Source organism: Gymnoscopelus microlampas, assembly GCF_963454915.1.
Source record: "Gymnoscopelus microlampas genome assembly, chromosome: 20".
In the NCBI taxonomy this organism is placed as follows: domain Eukaryota; kingdom Metazoa; phylum Chordata; class Actinopteri; order Myctophiformes; family Myctophidae; genus Gymnoscopelus; species Gymnoscopelus microlampas.
Window position 1 is genome coordinate 37,735,272 of NC_139957.1, and position 20,477 is coordinate 37,755,748.

General features: G+C 42.7%; 2 protein-coding genes across 2 annotated transcripts in view; one reads left to right on the top strand and one right to left on the bottom strand.

Moving 5' to 3' along the window:
* Positions 1–1,339: 1,339 nt before the first annotated feature.
* Positions 1,340–20,477, bottom strand: part of ralgapa2 (Ral GTPase activating protein catalytic subunit alpha 2) — a 252,180-nt gene continuing 233,042 nt past the window's right edge. The window contains exon 42 of the transcript XR_014599889.1: positions 1,340–1,380. The gene's annotated coding sequence lies outside the window, so the exon portion shown is untranslated. The remainder of the gene's footprint in view (positions 1,381–20,477) is intronic.
* insm1b (insulinoma-associated 1b) lies at positions 8,864–10,718 on the top strand. Its single transcript, XM_084045682.1, has one exon. The coding sequence runs from the start codon at positions 9,030–9,032 to the stop codon at positions 10,674–10,676; it is 1,647 nt and encodes a 548-aa protein (XP_083901808.1). The 5' UTR covers positions 8,864–9,029; the 3' UTR covers positions 10,677–10,718.

Here is a 20,477-nt window from a genome sequence, read left to right on the forward strand (position 1 = left end):
GAAAAATGTGTGTGTGTGTATGTGCGTGTCTGTCTCTCTGTGTCCGTGTGTCTGTGCTTGTGTGCGTGCGCGCGTGTCTGTGTGTGTGCGTGTGTGTGTGTGTGTGTGTGTGTGTGTGTGTGTGTGTGTGTGTGTGTGTGTGTGTGTGTGTGTGTGTGTGTGTGTGTGTGTGTGTGTGTGTGTGTGTGCGAGCGTACCTCAATTCAGTCCTCTTCACCCCCACAGAGCAGCTGCAGCATGGGAGGACTCTTGTGCAGTAATTGAATGATGCAGAGGAAACCTGCAGCCCGCTGGCCTTATTATCTGTAATCCAGCAGCATGCTGTCATCCTCGGCTCATGAATACAGAAATGAATGTGACGCACGTCAGAGGTGAACACAGAGGGGAAGAGGGACTCTAATCAACTCCCAGATAGAACAATCACTTTATCTTACCTCTGTGGCTCGGAGGTGAATTAACGTTTAACATTCCAGGGCATGTTCACCGCGACAGAGCCGACCGATGGACTGCAGAGATGATCCAGAGACGCTGGGATGGTTCTGATGAGTGAATTAGAGATAAACACGCCTCCTCTGGGACTTTAACACAGCTGATACGCAGCAGACAAAATTTCATTTTGTTGTGATGCGATTAATAATAACCTACTCTCTCTACACAGAAAAAAAACACGACAACGAGCACAGTTTAGCATTTATGGATTTCTGTGCTCTTTGTGGCGTTTCTTGTTGTGTTATGGTTCAACCTGGAATCATAAAATAGAAATAAAAACAGCAACCAGGGTTCACTCCGTGGCCTTGTGGTTAGAGCAGTGGTTCTCAACCTTTTCAGGTCACAACCCCCCAAAATAATCATATTTTAACTGGGGACCCACCCAAAATAATCATATTCTAACTGGGGACCCCCCAAAATGCTTAAACCCCAATAGAGAACTAGACTTAAGTTACAACCATACTTTGACTGTTTTTTTCCGTCAATACCAAATGTTCTTTTTCTCTTTTTTTCTTAATTTCTGTTAGGTATTAAAAAGGTCTTAAAAGTCACTTCACTGTCATGTGGGGGTCCCGACCCACAGGTTGAGAACCACTGGGTTAGGGTGCCTGCCCCGAGACTGGGAGGTTAGGGTGCAATCCACAGAGGGGAAAGGGGAGACCTGGTTAATCCTGCGGGGAGAAATTCTGTTTTCAGCTTCACACAGCTGATGGCTGCCCTGCTCAGATGGTTCTGATGCAAGAGTGCTTCAGGCGGTAGCAGATATAAGGGGCTAAGTATTGCAGACTGTAAAGACTGCTAATATAGACTGACACTCACCTGCATCAAAGTGCACATGCAGCCACTTCATGGGTTGTACCCATGATGGATTCACCACATTCTTTCTGCAACCTGTAGAAACAGAGGGGGAGGAGGCCATTCTGAGTGCACAGTCTCATCCTCAGCATTGATTTATACATTTCTAAGTACAAATGGATACATGTGGAAAGAGAACAGTAGATGATTTATGTTGCCGCTGGCTGAGCTCTCTGTTCCAGTCCGTCTGCTTTTAGAGATGACAGGAACGTCACATGTCCGGAGGACAGCAGGTGTTTGAACAGCTTCAGAGACTTCAGAGACGCGCTGTCAGAGACCAAATCACTACAACACTGTTTGTCACTCCAAACCAGGGAATGCTGCTGACCCCAGAAAGACAAAGGCCTAATAAACATTCCAACATCTCCTTCTTTCACCAGTTGTTTATCACAGTGGTTCTCAACCTTTTCAGGTCGTGACCCGTCCAAAATAATCATATTTGAACTGGGGACCCCCCACCCTGACAAGCACTTGGAATGTAGGAGTTGGGGCATTCAATTTGGTTCGACTCGGTTCCACAGATAAATATTGTGGAAAATAGCAGATCTACAAGCTCACAACGCCTCGCAATGCAAGGTGCTGTGAGCTTGTGGATCGGCTATTTTCACAAATTTAACCTCTTTCTTATATTATTTGACAGTTTGGCCAATGTTTGACCAGTTTTATAGTATAGTTTGGTTATTGGTATTAAACCTTTTGGTATTAAAAAGGTCTTAAAATTACTTAAATTGTTTCTTCACTGTCATCTGGGGACCCTCCAAATATCATGTGGCGACCCCCCTGGGGGTCCCGATCCACAGATTGAGAACCACTGGTTTATCAGATGAGAAAGGAGCTATATTGAGACCTCTGACCAATGCTGTTCGGTCAAAAATGGGAATAGGCTAAAAAGACTAAACAGAATAGAATAGCTTTGTTTAGGCAGTTAGGATAAGCTTGTACTTTGCATCAGTGGTCGACATCTGCTTTCTGCTCAAACTCATTTAAGAACTATTTGAAAACTAATCCCTCTGTAACACTCTGACACCTTTTGTTCTAAACGTGTCTAATTGTTCCATTGTTCACGGTGCCAGCTTGTTTTCAGCATGAGGACACACAAAGGTTTGTGTTGTGTGACTCCACACTGAGGCCTATATAGCTTCTATGTGGACTGTGTCTCTGTCCTTGGTGCTGAAAAGCTCCCAGGCCACAGAATGAAGAACTCAGCCTAATCAATTACAAATAATTGATTGACAATACGTGGCCCTGTTGTGAGCAACAACAATTACAGTCACCTCCTATTGCACAAGCTAATTGGCTAGGGGCAGTGGTGGAAAGTAACTAAGTACACGTACTCAAGTATAATTTTGAGGTATTTGTTTTACTTTACTGGAGTATTCCCAATTTTCAATACTTTTAATTCTACTCCACTACATCTCAGAGGCAAATACTTCACTTTTACTCCACTAGAATTATTTGACAATTTTAGTTAATAGTTCATTTGTAGTTTTAGATTATTGTTACAAATCATACATTAACCACTTCAGCCCTAATCAAACTCAGGCTATTTGAAAATAGCATCCCTATTCTGAGGAGAACTTTTACCAAAAATAGCCGATCTACAAGCTCACAATACCTCGCAGCGCGAGGCGTTGTGAGCTTTTAGATCTGCTATTTTCGGCAAAGAGGTTTGGTGTAGAGGGAAAAAGAAGCAGACTAAGTATTGACGGTTTAAGTGGTTACATGTCTGAAAATACACATGAATCCAACATACACTGATGACAGTTCTGTCAAACAAGTCTATGAAGGTTTAAGTTTTTAATGATGCTGTCTGATCATCCTTGGCATGAATCTTTCAACCTGTAGGTGGAGCAATGAAATCAGACCTGGGCTGTGATCCAATGGTTCCCCCTGTGGTCAAAATATTTGTGAAACAACAACAATAATGTTTGTTCATTGTCCCTTTGAAACATAGCAGGCTTTAATATTCTCAATGTTCTTCTTTCAATGTGGAGTCTGGGGACCCCCAGGGATCCCTTTTAGGGGGTTCCATGGGGTCCCCAGCTAAATTAGTTAATATAGCATTAAAAAAACAGTTTAACCACTTTAACCCTATTTAATGCTTTGGCTCAAGCTGAGTTACAAACTGTATAGATTATTATTATCTAGAAAATATTGCTGAACAATTCAGACTAATTTAGAAAAAAATAACAATATAAATCTTCATCTTCTGCAGGTTCCTGAAACAAGATATGCTCATAAGTCTGTGGCCAAATACATACTGTATCAATATATAGTATAGAGCAGTGGTTCTCAAACTGGGGTCCAGCCTTGAGGGAGTTCTTCTAATTAATGGACCCTATATACAGGTCCGTAACTCTGAGACCCATAAGGGTCCATTTGGTTCCATTTAGTACACTCTCAGAGTTATGGAGGTCCTTGAAATTAAAACGTTGGAGAACCACTGCAGTGTAGAGAGACTGGAGGAGGAGGGGGCGGGGAGGGGCGGGGGGGAGCAGCTGTATGCTAATGAGGCGCCGATCCTTCAGTGCTTCCCCTCGCATGGCAGCACGCGCCACTGAGCAAACAGGATGCATGGAGCCCAAGGCTCGGCTGCGAGCACGCACGCACTAGTAACTAAGTACATTTACTCAAGTATGTAGTTAAGTACATTTTTTTGCTTTTTTATTTGTTTTACTTTACAGGAGGATTTCCAGTTTGCAGTACTTTTACTTCTACTCCACTACATCTCAAGAGGAAAATATAATTTTTACTCCATTAATTGACAACTTTAGTTTCTTGTACTTTATAGATTTAGATTATTATTACAAAACATACATTAACCACTTCAGCCCCTATATACATGTGGGCCATTTGAAAATAGCCATTTATTTGACGCTTTAGTTGGGGCTACTTTGACTGTTTTCAAATAGCCGAAATAGAAAATAGTGTTTAAAAGGGATTAATAGTGGCCATTAATCTGCATAATGACTACTTTTATTAGCTTCGTTAAGTAGCCTAGCTATATGTTGATGCTAATAATGCCTTTGTAAAAGATTTTGAACACAGGACTTTTTCAGTGGTGTAATAATGTAATAAAGTACATTTACTCAAGTACTGTACTATAAGTCAACTTTTGAGGTATTTTCTGCTTTACTGGAGTATTTCCAATTTTCAGTACTTTTACTAGTAAAAGTATTGAGTATTGCACTTTTACTCCACCACAACTTACTTTGTAGATTTTTATTGTTACAACAAAACATACATTACCCACTCCGGCCCAGTACTCCTCCCACCACTACACTGCACGCACGGCACACACGCGCTTTGCAGACAGATGACGTTTGGATGGTGGAAAAAGAGGAACTTTTTAAAATGCCATCAAATGCCACAACTAATGGACCTGCAGCAGGCAGGCAAACAAACACAATCATGCACCCACACTGTCACAGTCCTGAGTGTTCATATAGAACCAGAACAGATCACACTGTCACAGTCCTGAGTGTTCATAGAACCAGAACAGATTACACTGATCACACAGATCAGAACAGATCACACTGTCACAGTCCTGAGTGTTCATAGGACCCTGACAGAGTAGCCTACTAACAGTGGTTTTCAACCTTTTTCACGTCAAGGACCCCCAAATTGACACATATTAGCGCACGGACCCCCACCTGAAAAGATATGCCAGGGACTCACCATTTTGATTTCTTGGGGGTCCCAATCTACACTGTAGTATCATCATTAATGTTCATTTAACTCTGAGAGTGTACTCTGAGAGTGTACAAATGGAACCAAATGGACCCTAACGGGTCCATTTGGTCCCATTTGTACACTCTCAGAGTTACAGACACATAAGGGTCAATTTGGTTCCTAACTATTAGTTTGGCTGGGGACCCCCTGGAACCCCTACAAGGACCACTGGATGAGAACCACTGTCCTAACGGATCAGAGTTAAATGAACACTGAGGTTTCCCGTTTTTACAGTGTAGGAACCCTCCCCGACAACAAACAAAACTGAATTGAAGCATATAGCCTTTTAAGTCTATATGAAAATAGACATTTAATACATCTGACCACACAATTCCAAAGTGTAGGCCCTATACCAGGTCTATTTTCTTTGACAAATATGACACTTTTTTTTTATGTCACCTTGTGCACAGTAACATCCTGAGTGTTACTTTAATGGTAGATTATACATTTGTACAGTCTCACAGTTGTATTTTGTACACTCTCAGAGTTACAAATGGCCTAATTCAGGATTTTGTGCTTTCCATATGGCTATATATTATATACCTTTTATTAATGGCTTGTCATACAGAAATTTGTATTTAGCTTATTCAACAAGCACAACAAACCTCTTAACACAGTTTTGAGCATAACATGTGTCAGATATAAGAGCCAGGCTAGTGCTATCATCACAAATCTAGTATTAAAATAACCAGATAGTCAGTAGGTACAGTAGCATATGCATTTACTCGAGTACAGCATGAAGTCTGTACTCAAGTGCTTTTTTTGTATTATTTGATTTTTTTGGATAGTATAATTTGCACCCAACTATATGACAGATATTGCACTTTTGACTTTGACTGAATGTACTTTGAAAAGGTAGGCCTACATTATGAATTAACCCCTTTTCAAATATATCCCTATACTCTGTTACAAGTAGAAGTCAAAATATACTTGAGTAAAAGCACAAAAGTGTTGGCATCAAAATATAGGCTACTTTAAGTACCAAGAGTAAAAGTACTCATTGTGCATTTCACAAGCTCAAAATGAATAAAACAAGTATTTTTAAAGTAGCCAATCTGTAGATCTGCTATTTTCAAATGGCCGAAATATATATAGGTTGAAGTGGTTGTGTGTTTTGTAATAATAATAAAAATCTACAAGGTAACTAGTAACTAAAGTTTTCATATAATTGTAGTGGACTAAAAGTACAATATTTTTTAAATACTGAAGTAAAAAAAAAAAAAGAATACCTCAACATTTTACTTATAAGTACAGTACTCCAGTATTTACTTTACACCGCTGGAGTATAGGCCTATCTATATATACTTTAACTCAAGTACTGTGGTTGAGTACTTCGTCCACCGCTGAAAGCTAACGGTGTGCATTGAAGCAGGTGAGTCTCTACTCGACGATTGTGTCTTTATTTGACTTGCTCATACACTGCAGCTTTATGCAAATGAGGGGAACAATGCGCGACGATGGAGATTAATTCTTCTGTGAATGAAAAGAATGCACGCGCACGCGCTCCCTCTGCCAAAGCCTTTATTTTTTAACCCATTAAAGACCTGAGGCCGATTCTACAAATGTCTTCTAAATCCTAACAGTGTTTTGAAAAAAACTTTTAAATGTTCCTATAATCAGTGGTTCTCAAACTTTTTCATGTCAAGGACCTCCCAAAATGATATGTATTTGGCCGCGGACCCCCATCTCAACATATTTTGTTCCAGGGACCCCCAGAAGCAAAGATTTGAGTTACAAATGTTCGCTTTAAATATATATAATCTTAAAAGATATTAAAAATGTCACGGTTTTAAAAAAATAGCAGATCTACAAGCTCATATGTGGCACTTGGTGTCCATTATGAGCTTATATATCTGCTATTTTGAATAGCCAAAGAAATCTAAAATGACACAGATGCTTTCCTGGTTTTATTTCAGTACGAACATAACAACAGCACAAAAAAACTAAGATATATTATAGCCCATTTGTGATTTATATTTATTTAACCGTTAAAGGATGTATAGGACTTATTCATCGTTGTAGGCCAATACATATCTAGTCCTAATAAAATAGAATATTCTGAAAATGATTTACTCAAAACAAAACAATTATTTAAGTTAAACCCAGTTAGAATTAAGTGGAATTAAGCTTATACACAGCTTATATATGTATTAAACCCACCCGGTATTGCATGGACTGCACTACATTCTTAGTAAGAATGTCTTACCAAGCCAAAGCCATCAGCACTCAGACAGACAGCAGACATTAAAGCTCTTTACATTTCGCTGTGGAATTATCTATGCAGCAGCATTTTACAACACAAGCGGCGGCGCGCGGCGCAACAACACAGTGGGGGCCCTTGGGCTCCTTTTGTCTCGCGCACGCACGCGTGGCGCAGCACGCGCCTCGCTGTGGGCCAGATTGGCCGTGAGTCCCGTTTCACACTGAAGGGGTCAATGTGCCTTTCACACAGCGTGGGCAGACGGGCCACAAAGAGACCTAGAGGCTCTCTTTCTGATTACTTATGTATGCAGAGAGATGATGTCTGATTTATATGTCCAGTTAAACTACCGAGACAGACACGTGCCCCAAACAAAGATCTATTCCTGCCTCTGAAAGCAGCCGTTATGAAACGTGTAATAAAACAGAGAGCTAAATGGCTGAAGAGGTTATAGTTTTGAGTAGCTATACTGCGTTTATAAGCATCGCTCTCTGTGCGTAAAAACATGCACCAAAAACAAGAGTCCAAAATGCGCACAGGCGAATAAAGTAAACTATTGAAATCATATATATATAGATACACACAAAAGATCAGCTTATCCTAACTTAAAACTGCACAACACGCACACATTATTATTGCTGTATATATGCAGTATAGATATCGATAGGAGTAGGCTATGTCTCAGTTTAATAATATTAAAACCGACCGTAACTTTAAGATTAGTGTTGAGACAAACAAGCTCCTATTTGATTGATTGATTGATTGATTGATTGAATACTTTATTAACAGTTTGCAACAACAAAAAAGCACAAAAAGTAGGCCTACACTTAAATACAAAAAGCATGCTAAAAGGATCAAAGCCCAAGAAAGCACTCACTTCACTTTCCATTGGGGTCCTGCATGTGTATTCAATTCATCGAAACATTTAATGATGTTTTTCTTTCCCCGTCTTAAATTAATTCTGAATTCTGATGATCGTCGTGGCACTGACGGACATTTCCTTTTGGCAGCTCTGTGGCCCCCCAGAGGGCCCCCCCACCCCACCCCAAGAGCCCCCCCACTCCACACCCCCCAGAGGGGAGCCACAAAGCCATGGCACGTGTGCATTTGTATAGGGAGCCATCAGACCGTAAAAAGAGGAGGGCCCGGCGTGTGCCTCCGTCGGGAAGGAGAAGGGAGAGGGGAGGGCAGGAGGAGGGAGGGGTCACACACACACACACACACACACACACACACACACACACACACACACACACACACACACACACACACACACACACACACACACACACACACACACACACACACACACACACACACACACACACTAATGTAATAAACCTCGGTGTAGTACATCTGCTGAGCTATCTCTGCACAACATCCAACGACATCCAACCCAGAACCACCGGCCTCTCTGGAACCCCGCCCACCAGCCCAATCCGCCGGGATGCAGGGCTCTCCTGTGATTGGCCGGCGGAGGTGGATGCTGCAACAGGGGGGCGAGAACAATAGCATCATTCCGGCATAAAAAGAGTGCAGCTATGATGCCTGGGAGACGAAAACATTTCAGCAGCAACAGAAAAGGATCGATTGAGAGGAGAGAGAGATAAAAGTCACACACACAAGCCTCCTATTTGGGTTTCCATCATTTTTTAAAAACTAAACCTGGATCCATCGACACGTCGGCCGCTTCTCCTCCTCCTCCTCCTCTCCTCTTCCTCCTCCTCCTCCTCAGTGCCTTTCTGCCGTTAAGATGCCCAAAGGATTCCTGGTGAAAAGAAACAAGAAATCCGCACATGTTTCCTACAGGACGCGGTCAGACGAAGATGACCCCCATCAGGAGCACCACCACCACCACCTCCTCCATCACCACCTCACCCCAGCCGCCTTCCCCCCTCACTACCACCAGCCCTCATCCATCTCCCCGCCGGTGTCAGAGGAGGGGTCCTGCAGCCCGGCGGACCACCGCCGCCGCGCGGCCGCAGCGTCGCCGGACATCGCCGCTGACGCGCCGCATCACTCCTCGGCCGTTCCCAGGCTGGAGAAACCGGCGCAGTTCGGCGCGGACCCCGAGGCGGTGTACCAGGCCCTCTACAGCCCCACCCGGCCCGTCAGCAAGGAGCACCACGACCACAGGGGAGGATATTTCGAGCGAAGTTTAAACCTGGGCTCGCCCGTTTCCGCCGAGTCATTCCCCACCCCCGCCTCCCTCTCCTCCTCCTCCTCCAGCCTCGACCACCTCCTGTTTGCCCCCGTGGACCTGAAGATCGGCACCAGCAACAGCTCCCGCAGCGGGACCACCAGCAGCAGCTCCATCATCGTCCCCGCCGCCGTCCCGGCCAGCACGGCCGCCAGGACCGGAGGGACCAAGAGGCCCGCCGGGGCGGACGGCACGGCGGAGCGCAAGACCAAACCCGCCTCGAAGAAACCCAAAGCCATTAGGAAACTCAACTTCGAGGACGAGATGACGACGTCGCCCGTCCTCGGTCTCAAGATCAAAGAGGGACCGTTGGAGGTGAAGCCGGCGTCCGTCGGAGGCCAGCCTCTCGGGGAGTTCGTGTGCCAGCTGTGCAAGGAGGCCTACGCGGACCCCTTCTCCCTGGCCCAGCACAAGTGTTCTCGCATCGTGCGGGTCGAGTACCGCTGCCCGGAGTGCGATAAGATGTTCAGCTGTCCGGCGAACCTCGCCTCCCACCGCCGCTGGCACAAGCCCAGGACCACCGCGGTGGGGGGCGCAGCGGGGGGCGGGGTGGGGATGCCGCCGGGCGCACAGCAGCAGGGCGTCAAATCCGAAATGGCCAAAATAATGCCCCCGGGCGGCGCGATGAAGTCCGCCTCGTCCTCCGAGGAAGCCAAAGACATGAGAGTGGAGCTGCTGAGCGACAGGGACACCCCGAGTCCCGGCCTGTCCGAGTCCGGCTCCGAGGACGGTCTGTACGACTGTCAGTACTGTGGGAAGAGGTTTAAGCGTCAGGCGTACCTAAGAAAACACGTCCTGGGACACCAAGCCTTGCAGAAGAAGATCCTGGAGGAGCACGCTTTTCAAAACAACGTGATGGAGCGCGTGGAGGAAGAGCACCAGGCTCCATCATCCTCATTATTATCATCATCATCCTCCTCATCCTCCTCCTCTTCAGAGGAGACCAACTCAAACCAAAGCCCGCTGAACCTGAGTCCCGTGGACCGCCTGCTGTGCCCCGTGTGCGGGGAGAGCTTCACCACCCGGGCCGGCCAGGAGAGACACCTGCGTCTCATGCACTCAGCCCAGGTGTACCCGTGCAAGTACTGCCCCGCCACGCTGTACAGCTCGCCGGGGCTCACCCGGCACATCAACAAGTGCCACCCGTCGGAGAACCGCCAGGTGATCCTGCTCCAGATGCCCGTGCGACCCGCCTGCTGAACACATGAAGAGAGAGAGAGAAACCCTTCATTTGTACTCCGTCACGCACCATGCACGGCGCGCCGCTTCATGCGTAAAAAAAAGAGAACAGATCTGTTCCACTTGTTTTTTTTAGGCAAGAAGTGACACCGTTGTAGGCTACTACGGCAGTGGTTCTCAACGTGAGGGGGTCCGTGGGGTTCTCAATCATTTAGCATGGGGGACCCCCCTGTCTGGAACCCCCCTGGGGTTCCAGACAGGGGGGTCCCCCATGCTAAATGATTGATAGTTAATCTTCACCTTTATTAGGCTACTACACGAACAACAAGTAAATACCACTAGAGAATGTATACAAGAATGTCTGTTTTGATCAGAGCTTCACTGTTATCACTCACTACTATAGCCTACAAATACCTATACCGAAAATAATTATGGACCAAATCATTATCTATCAACAAAATGGTCTTAGATTGGGCTCCCAGAGATTCAAAAATAAATAGATAATCTTTCAAAATGGGGATCCTCGAAATGTAACAAAAGGTTGAGAATCACTGTGGTATACTGGCAGTATAAATTATAGGCTAAAACTCGTGCCTTTTACGGGGAAAACGTGGCTTTGACAAGAAAAGAAAGAAAAACCCCGTTCTGTGTGACGCTTGTTCCATTGCCATAAGGTCGGCCGGGTGAAGGCCTGATGCGGTAACTCGATATTTAAATGGTGTTTCAATTCATGGGGTGTCTTTTTTCATCATGCCAATCAGTGATTGTCGAATGCTTATCTATATCTTGAATTACATTATTATATAGGCCTATATTTTGGGATTTCTTTCGTCCTCAAAACTAGTTTTATCAACAAAAAAAATAATTCAATAGACTGTTAAAGGGTATTTTTCTAGAACAGCACATGTGCTCAATTATAGCTTCTAGACCTAAGAAATGTTTCAATTCCCATGAATCTTGTTTTTGTTTTTAAATTATTTTTTAAACTTCCATCAAAAAAGCCTTTTTGAATTCACCGACTGTGATTGCTGTATATCACTGTATAGCTTTATGCTAGTTCGTGAATGACAGAAACTCATCAACTTTTGTCTAGATATCAGAATTCCCTTTTTAGTCGCCTCAAATGCCTTTAGAAATACGACCTAGTCAGAAGAATAGCAGAAATACACATCCAAAACCCGCTGTACACCTGCCTTAAAAAGTCAACTTAGATTGTTTTAATTTTGAATGCCTGGCACATATTTTATTATTGAAGATTGTTGCAATATTTTCATCATAATTTTATTTATTTATTTATTCTAATTATTTTATGTAACTTATTATTGTGTTGTGTGATTTATCCTGTGAAATAATCGTTCGGGCAGTTTACATGTCGTAGCCAAATGGTTTGTTTTTTGTTTTTGTTATTTTTGTCAAATTTATGAGTTGTGATAAAAATTGTACGTGGGTTCGGTTTTTAATAATCTTTCAATCTCCACACAGCTCTTGTAAAACGTAAAGCTCTTAACTTAGATGCAATCTTTTTTAAGGACAAGTTATTTTCTTAAATGTTGGCTTTTATAGCGCTTTGATTGTATGTGTATATCGTTGTTGTCTATCGAAATAATAAAAAAAAATATTTTCAAAATGACACATTGCTTCCTGAGCCACAATAACTTTATCAGTGTGGTAAAACACGAGGGTCAGAATTACATCACAGTGAATTCCTTAGTAGCCTATACTATTTATGGGCCCATTTGAGTTAATTTAACCAAATAAATAAACAAAAGTTAACGCGACATTTTTGGGAGGAATTGATTACATTGGCCTCATCTTTATATTTTGCATTTCATTTTGAAGAAAAAACGTAATTTTCGAGGAGCCTTGGTAACCATAGCCTACCAAACTTATTTAAAGCCATATTAATATTTCCAGGTCAGAATGTGGCTAGAAATGTGTCTGAAAGACGTGAATGATTCAAAGTTTCACATGGCATAATAATAATAATAATAATACTACTAATAATAATGGCTATAGGTATATAAACTCCTAAGGAGTCAGGAGGAAACAGACGATCAGGTCTGAGTTATGGCGTAATCGATTCTCGATTGATCAGCCGTATATTTAAGGCCAGATAGTAAATCATAGCTGGATATTAGACACACAGAAGCACTTAGAGGCCAATCATAAATTCTCCCCCAATACCATGACAGAGCAGCATGACAGCAGGACAAAGAGGAGGCTATCACCTCCTCCTCTCTCCTCAACATCACTGAGACATCCATCTCACCACCTCCTCATCCATCAGGGAGGATGGGCCCAAGTCTCGTTGTCCAGTGGTGGAGAGTAACTAAGTACATTTACTCAAGTACTGTACTGTCTTAAGTACCATGTTTGATGTTTATTCGATTTTTTTTTTACTTTACTGGAGTATTTCTAATTGTCAGTACTTTTATTTCTACTCCACTACATCTCAGAGGCAAATATTGTACTTTTACTGCACTATAATTATTTGAAATAGTAATTACTAGTTACTTTGAAGATTTAGATTATTATTACAAAACACCTCAGCCCTATACTTTGACTATTTGAAAATGGTTGATCTACAAGCTCACAATGCCTCGCAAGTGAGCTTGTAGATCTGCTATTTTATTCATTTTAAAACTTGTGAAATGGGACCTTCTGCATAATGAGTACTTTTACTTTTGGTACTCAAGGTATATTTTTATGCCAATACTTTTGTACTTTTACTCAAGGAAATTTTCAATAGCGAACTTGTACTTGTAACAGACTATTTCTACAATAGGGTATTGATACTTTTACTTAAGTAAAACATTTGAGTATACTTCCTCCACCACATTCTTCCACCACATGAGTGAGTGAGTGAGAGTGTGAGTGTGAGTGTGTGCGTGCGTGCCTGTCCGTGCGTGTGTGAGAGAGAGGACTCACCAGCTGACCACCTGATATGATTCTGACCTGCAAAAACATGTAGGCTTACAATTATGAAGTAGCTTAAACTCAAATTAATGAGACTGCAATTCCTCACACCACCATTCAAATGTATAAACATATTATGCAACATAAACATTTTATGACTCAAACTGGAATGCCACTCAATTCTTAAAGGAATAGTTCACAAGGAACAGTTCACCCAAAAAATAACCTTTTTTCTATTGATGACCAGCAGACTGGTAGGTTCCGGTAGGAGACACAAAGGAGACTTTTTGTGTCTCCTACCGGAACCGCTGCTGGTCATCAAATTATTGACTTAGGAATGCGACAAAAACAAAACATATCCATGAATTCAAGTCTCCATGGGGTGACTAATCGATAGGAAAAAAGTCACTTTGGGGGTGAGCTATCCCTTTAAGCATCCAGGATAGGTTTAGAATATTATTATTTGTATTCATTATCAATTACTGTTATTATTAAAATTATGATTATCATTATCATAAGTTCAGGCTCTAATTAATACAAGTCCAAAAAGCAAAGTAAGTCACATAATTTGCTGACATCATTCAGTTCAGCAGTTGTAGAGTCATGTTCACAGATTGTTAGTCCTGTGGCCCAATTAAAAATATTCTGTTCAGAACAGCCTATACATCATATTAACATAACATTGTTATATGATGAACCAACTGTAACTTGAAACATTGTAGCTCTGTGGGGGTACAAATACAACCATGCATTTTGTACACTCTCAGAGTTAAATTAACACTTCACGTTTTATCTTTTATTTTTTTTACAGTAGTAGCGGTTGGCTGCTTCAGCAAAGCAAACAGTGGCAGCCCGTTAAAATAAGGCAGTGGTTCTCAACCAGTGGTCCGGGGACCACCAGTGGTCCATGAGGGGGTTCCAGGGGCTCCCCCACACAAATTAATAGTTAGGAACCAAATTAAATTAAACCTTGTGTGTCTGTAACTCTGAGTGTGTACAAATGGAACCAAATGGACCCGTATATTTCTACACTCTCAGAGTTAAATGAACACTGATGATGATACTACTGTGTAGATTGGGACCCCCAAGAAATCAAAATGGTTGAGTCCCTGGCATATCTTTTCAAATGGGGGTCCGTGGGCTAATATGTGTCAATTTGGGGGTCCTTGACGCAAAAAAGGTTGAAAACCACTGAAATAAGGCAACACTAAGGTTCTCTCACACACACATGGGGATTTATAATACAGTCCAATTAGGGTCTATGGAGTCCCATCCTTTTTGTAGGGTGGTCCTAGAGGTGCAGCAGACACTGCACCTGTACAGCCCCCCACCCGCCCCCCCCCCCCCCCACCTCCCCAGAGGGTGCAGAGCAGCAGGGAGACAGATGGGTGGAGGGTCAGGTTACCCCCTGATGCTGGTCCAGGGTCAGCCAACCCACGACTGCAGCATCATGTCAGTCAGGACCCCCCCCCCCACACACACACACACACACACACACACACACACACAGCCCCCCCCCCTCTACTCTCTACAAAGCCTCTTCAGTTGCATAACCAGTAACAAAAAAAAAGCACAAAAGATCATGTAGAATTTCAAATTGATTTAATGAAATGTTTCGATTTTCTTTTTCTTTTTTCACATTTCTAATAAAGATAGCAGGAGTTCGGTCATTTTTAAAAACAGTTTGATATGTCGACAAGTAAATGATGAAATCTTCAAGCATTTTTTTTTTTTTACTCTTTTCTCATCCCTCTCTTATTACAAAGATTATATTACACAGGCATTCGTATATTTATATTTCAGAGAGAGAGAGAGAGAGAGAGAGAGAGGGTATACCGGGTTCGACCCTCGATTTGACACAATGTACAAGGATTTTTTCCTAAAACCGAAAGAGTTGAAAAGTATCTACAAACTACAAACATCTTCGCTGCTTCACCAGTAGAATCCACTAGATATTATTAAGACACATAAAGGGATAGTTCACCCAAAATAATTACTTTTTTTATATATCGATTAGTAATTTTGGGGGTGAGCTATTCCTTTAAACCACTTAAACCCCCAGCCATCCGTATCGCGAGGAAAGCTTTCGCAGGAAAACAGCCGATCGACAAGCTTTACAAACGAGTCGCGTTTTTTCAGCAAAAGCTTTCCCCACAATAACAGAAGAAAACAGAAGAGACACTAGCGTAGAGCTCTGAGGGTCTCCGCTCTACCATTATGGGGTTTAAGTGGTTAAAAACCCTCTATTCTTAGTAAAACGGACCTGAGTTACAAGTGTACTTGGACCGCTTTTTTCCACCCCCGTCTACACCAAATCTCTTCGCCCCAAAAAATAGCCGATCTACACGCTGACAAGGGCATCACAACGTGACGTGTTGTGATCTTGTAGATCTGCTGTTTTGGGGTGAATGTCCCCCCCCCCCCACCCGCCCCCCGAGAATAGGAGGGGTGGGCGTTGGGGTTCAAGTGGTTTAAAGGGATAGTTCACCCCCAAAATTACTTTTTCTCTATCGATTAGTCACCCCATGGAGACTTGAATTCATGGATATTTTTTTTGTTTTTGTCGCATTCCTAAGCCAATCATTTGATGAACGGCAGCGGTCCGCTGGTCATCAAATTATTGCCTTAGGAATGCGACAAAAACAACAAAAATATGCATGAATTCAAGTCTCCATGGGGTGACAAATCGATAAGAAAAAAGTAATTATTTGGGTGAACTATCCCTTTAAGACACCATACATGTTCTAGGTCCACAGCAAACGATTCAAACTCTCCCACAGAAGAACATGGACCTCATCGAAAAAAGAAAACAAAAACCTAACCAAAACACCATCATCTATCTATACAATCTAAAATCTTTAACTCCTGTTAAATTCATTCTGGGACGGATTATTTTTTTTAAAAGTGGCTTTTGGAAAAAAGGTGAACAACAAGCATTGATCTGATTCAGGTCAATATGACTTTACATTCTTCAGAAAAATGCGTAGGAAACACACACACACACACACACACACACACACACACACACACACACACAGCTACACGGCAAATCTCCCATGGTTACGAGTCCCAATGCGTTTTTAACGCACAGTGTTACAAATCCTTGTTATAATGCACGGGTACGGAACCTGTATACTGTACGTTAAAGGAGGATTCCGGACTAGCCTTTTTCTTAGCTTTATCTGATGGGACGGTAGAACATTTTCATAACTCCATCCCGAGTCCACCGCAGCTAAAAACGTGAGCGGAAAGTTTTTGATATCTGACGTTCATAATGACAGAAACCTTGCCACAGTGTTTTTGTCCCAAAGGGGGCGCCGTAGTGTTTACAAGTGGACTTGGATGAAATCACGGGTGAAATCTCATCTCGCGAGACTTCCGGAGGGGCGCGTCTAACAAAAACACTGTGGAGAGTTTTCTGTCAATATGAACGTCAGATATCTACAAAAAAATATGCGATTTAGCGCAAGGACCATCTTTCATGTTTTTAGCTGCGGTGGACTCGGGATGGAATTATGAACCCATTAAGACCGGGAACGCATCTGTGTCACTTTAGATTTCTTTGGCTATTCAAAAATAGCAGATATACAAGCTCATAGCGCGGCACCGAGTGCCGCGCTATGAGCTTGTATATCTGCTATTTTTGTTTTAATCTTGGGGGGAAATTCTTTTTTTTTCCCCAAAAACTGTTAGGATTTAGATTTTTTTAAAGAATCGCCTCAGGTCTTAATGGGTTAAACGTTTCTACTGTAACACTCGTTCTAGTATATAATAACATCATATAAAAAGGTAAGAAAAAGGCTAGTCTGGAATCCTCCTTTAATGTACGGTACGGTGTATACCGTACGATAAACACATGGCACAGATCCCATACATTTTACACACGGCACAGATCGCATATACTTGCACGATTAAAGTACTCGATCCGTATACCGTTAAGACAAACAAACGGTATGGTAACGTATCCCGTATTATGGACGTTATAAAGGTATGGTGGGAATGGACGGACAAAATGTGAGTTAACGGAGCAGAATGCGAGGAGGAGGAGGAGGAGGAGGAGGTGAAAGGTAAGACAGAGTAGTGCAGTGGTTCCCAAAAAGCTCGAGACCCAACAGAGAAATTTGATGTCTCTCCGGGACCGAAACTAGTGAAAACAGCCGATCTACACGTGTAGATCTGCTGATTTTCACTACTTCTTAAAAATACTTTTGTCCTCTCTAATTGGAAATGGATTTTTTTTAAATGGAATTCTTTTGAAAAAATAAAACGTTTGAATTTGTTTTTAACATGAAAAATTGTGATATTTTTGGGAATCTATTGACTTTTTTTTTTTTTTTTAATAAAGGGGTATTTCCTCGCGACCCATAAAAATTGGTCCGCGACACACATATGGGTCCCGACCCGCTGTTTGGGAAACAGTGGAGTAGTGCAACAGATGGGGATAGTGTTTCAGCATGGGGCGGAGCCCTAACAATGTGTGTGTTTGTGTGTGTGTGTGTGTGTGTGTGTGGGGGGGGGGTGGGTAACACCTGGCTACCATGACGACCCAAATGGGCAGGTATACAGTGGGAAGAGGGGGGGGGGGGGGGGGTTTGGGAGCAGATGAGGTAGAGAGGGAGACGCCAGCTTGGCTCTGTTGTTGCTAGGAAGAGTTTCAGCTCTGGCATGCCACCTAACCTAGCCTAACCCCCCCACCCCCACCCCCACCTCCTCGAGGGGCGTGTCATGGGAAAGAGGAGCTGATGTTACATTTGATTCCATTCACACACAGAGAGAGAGAGAGAGAGAGAACGAGCAGAAGGTTTATGAACAAAAATTAGACACCCACCCACACCCACACACACACACACACTTGTATTACTATACTTGTGACGACATCAACATATCGTTGTTGTCAGGCAGAAACCTCCTATCTCCATAGTTTTTTCCCTGTAAATTAACGCCCTACTTGATCATACCACAGCGTCACACAAAAGCATCAAAAGTCGCTTCGCGCCGCGTTTCGAGCTTGTAGATCTGCTACTTTTGCTATTTTTGAATTTGAATCCTGAAAAGTAACAGTTTTGGACAATATGAGGTTTCCATACGACAGAGACGATATAAGGAAATTATTATTTTGATATTGTGCGCCATTGTCAAGCATAAATCAGGCAAAACTCCAACATTTCTAAGCCCTAACCTGAACCCTTTCCTAATTGCAAGTCTAAAACTCCCCCAAATCTTTTTTAACCAGGAATAAAAAACAACCATTTCTCGTTAGTTAGAGGGCCAGGAAAAATGTTCTACAATACTTTACCCACAAGTATAGTATTACAAGTACACACACACACACACACACACACACACACACACACACACACACACACACACACACACACACACACACACACACACACACACACACACACACACACACACACACACACACACACACACACACAGAGCAAGGAAGCACAACAGTTGTTTTTGCTAAATGAAGAGATGTGGCAGCGGAAGGGGGCCGTCCGTTCACCGTCTCACCAAATGAAGACGAGAGACGAAAGAAATCCGATTAAGGGATGAAGAGGAGGAAGTGGGCGCGAGGGCAACATTACACACACGCCGCACACACACACACACACACACACACACACACACACACACACACGTACACACACACACACCAGTGCATGGATTTAAAGAGTCACCTGAGGCTCCGGCGGAAATTTTTGTGTGTTTTCTCTTTCTTTTCATCTTAACAGCAACATGGATACATCAATACGACACGACAGCAAAATAAATCAATCATCAAATACGACTCTGTATGTACATCGAAAAAAACATCTGAAAACGACTTTTTTTTCTCCTCTTCTTCTTTCTTAAAGCAACTTATACATCCAAGAATATAAAGACTGAAAACATTCAATGGTAGTTTTTATATCAATGACAAGTGAGTGCAAAAACGTGTCATCATCAGTGTGTGTGACGTTGGAATGTGGTCGTCGAGCGTCACGGAGAGACCGAGACGAACGATGGACGGAGGAAGAGACCGGGGGGGGCGGGGGGGGGGGGCAGGGGGGGTGGTTTGAGGCTTATTCGATTACGGGATATGAGACCAAGTTAACGACATCAGAAAACGATTACGTTGCGCAGTGTTTCCTCATTCCAGCAGAGTAGCATGAATCAAAGTGTCACAAGAATCCATCGGAATTCGTTTAAAAACGAGAAAAACAACAAGAAACAAAAAAAGACAAAATAATCAATTTAAATAAAAATAAGTCAACAAAAAAAAAACTAAACAATCACAACAAGCTAATTTTAATTATAATGCTCAGGCTGGAAAAGACATCGCTTGATTGTCCGCTTCCGGGTTCAACGAGATTAAAAGCCAGCCTCCTGCTATATGTACGTTATGTCCACTCTTCCGCTCTCCGTTAGCAGGAAGTGTGTCTTAACCCCATTAAGACCTGAGGCGATTCTTACAAAAATCTAAATCCTAAAACTTTTTTGAAAAAAATCGAAGACATTTTTCTTTCAAGATTTTTCAAAAATAGCAGATCTACAAGCTCATAGCGCGGCACTCGGTGCCGCGCTATGAGCTTGTACATCTGCTATTTTTGAATAGCCAAAGAAATCTAAAGTGACACAGATGCGTTCCAGGTCTCAAGGGGTTAAAACCCTGTTCAGACTGGAAGCCCAAAATCTGTTTTTTTCAATCCAGATTGGAGTTGGATTGTTTTCATGCAGTCTGAACAACAAGTCCATGGAAACTGTTAAATTTCCATTAGCTGTTCCAAGACTGCATAACAAACAACGCGATTCCAAATCTGTATATATATAGGCCAACAAATCAGATCTGGGCTGGATTTTGGGCTGCCAGTCTGAACGTGGGCATAAAGAAAGGACCTCTTCCTACTGAGAGTCTGA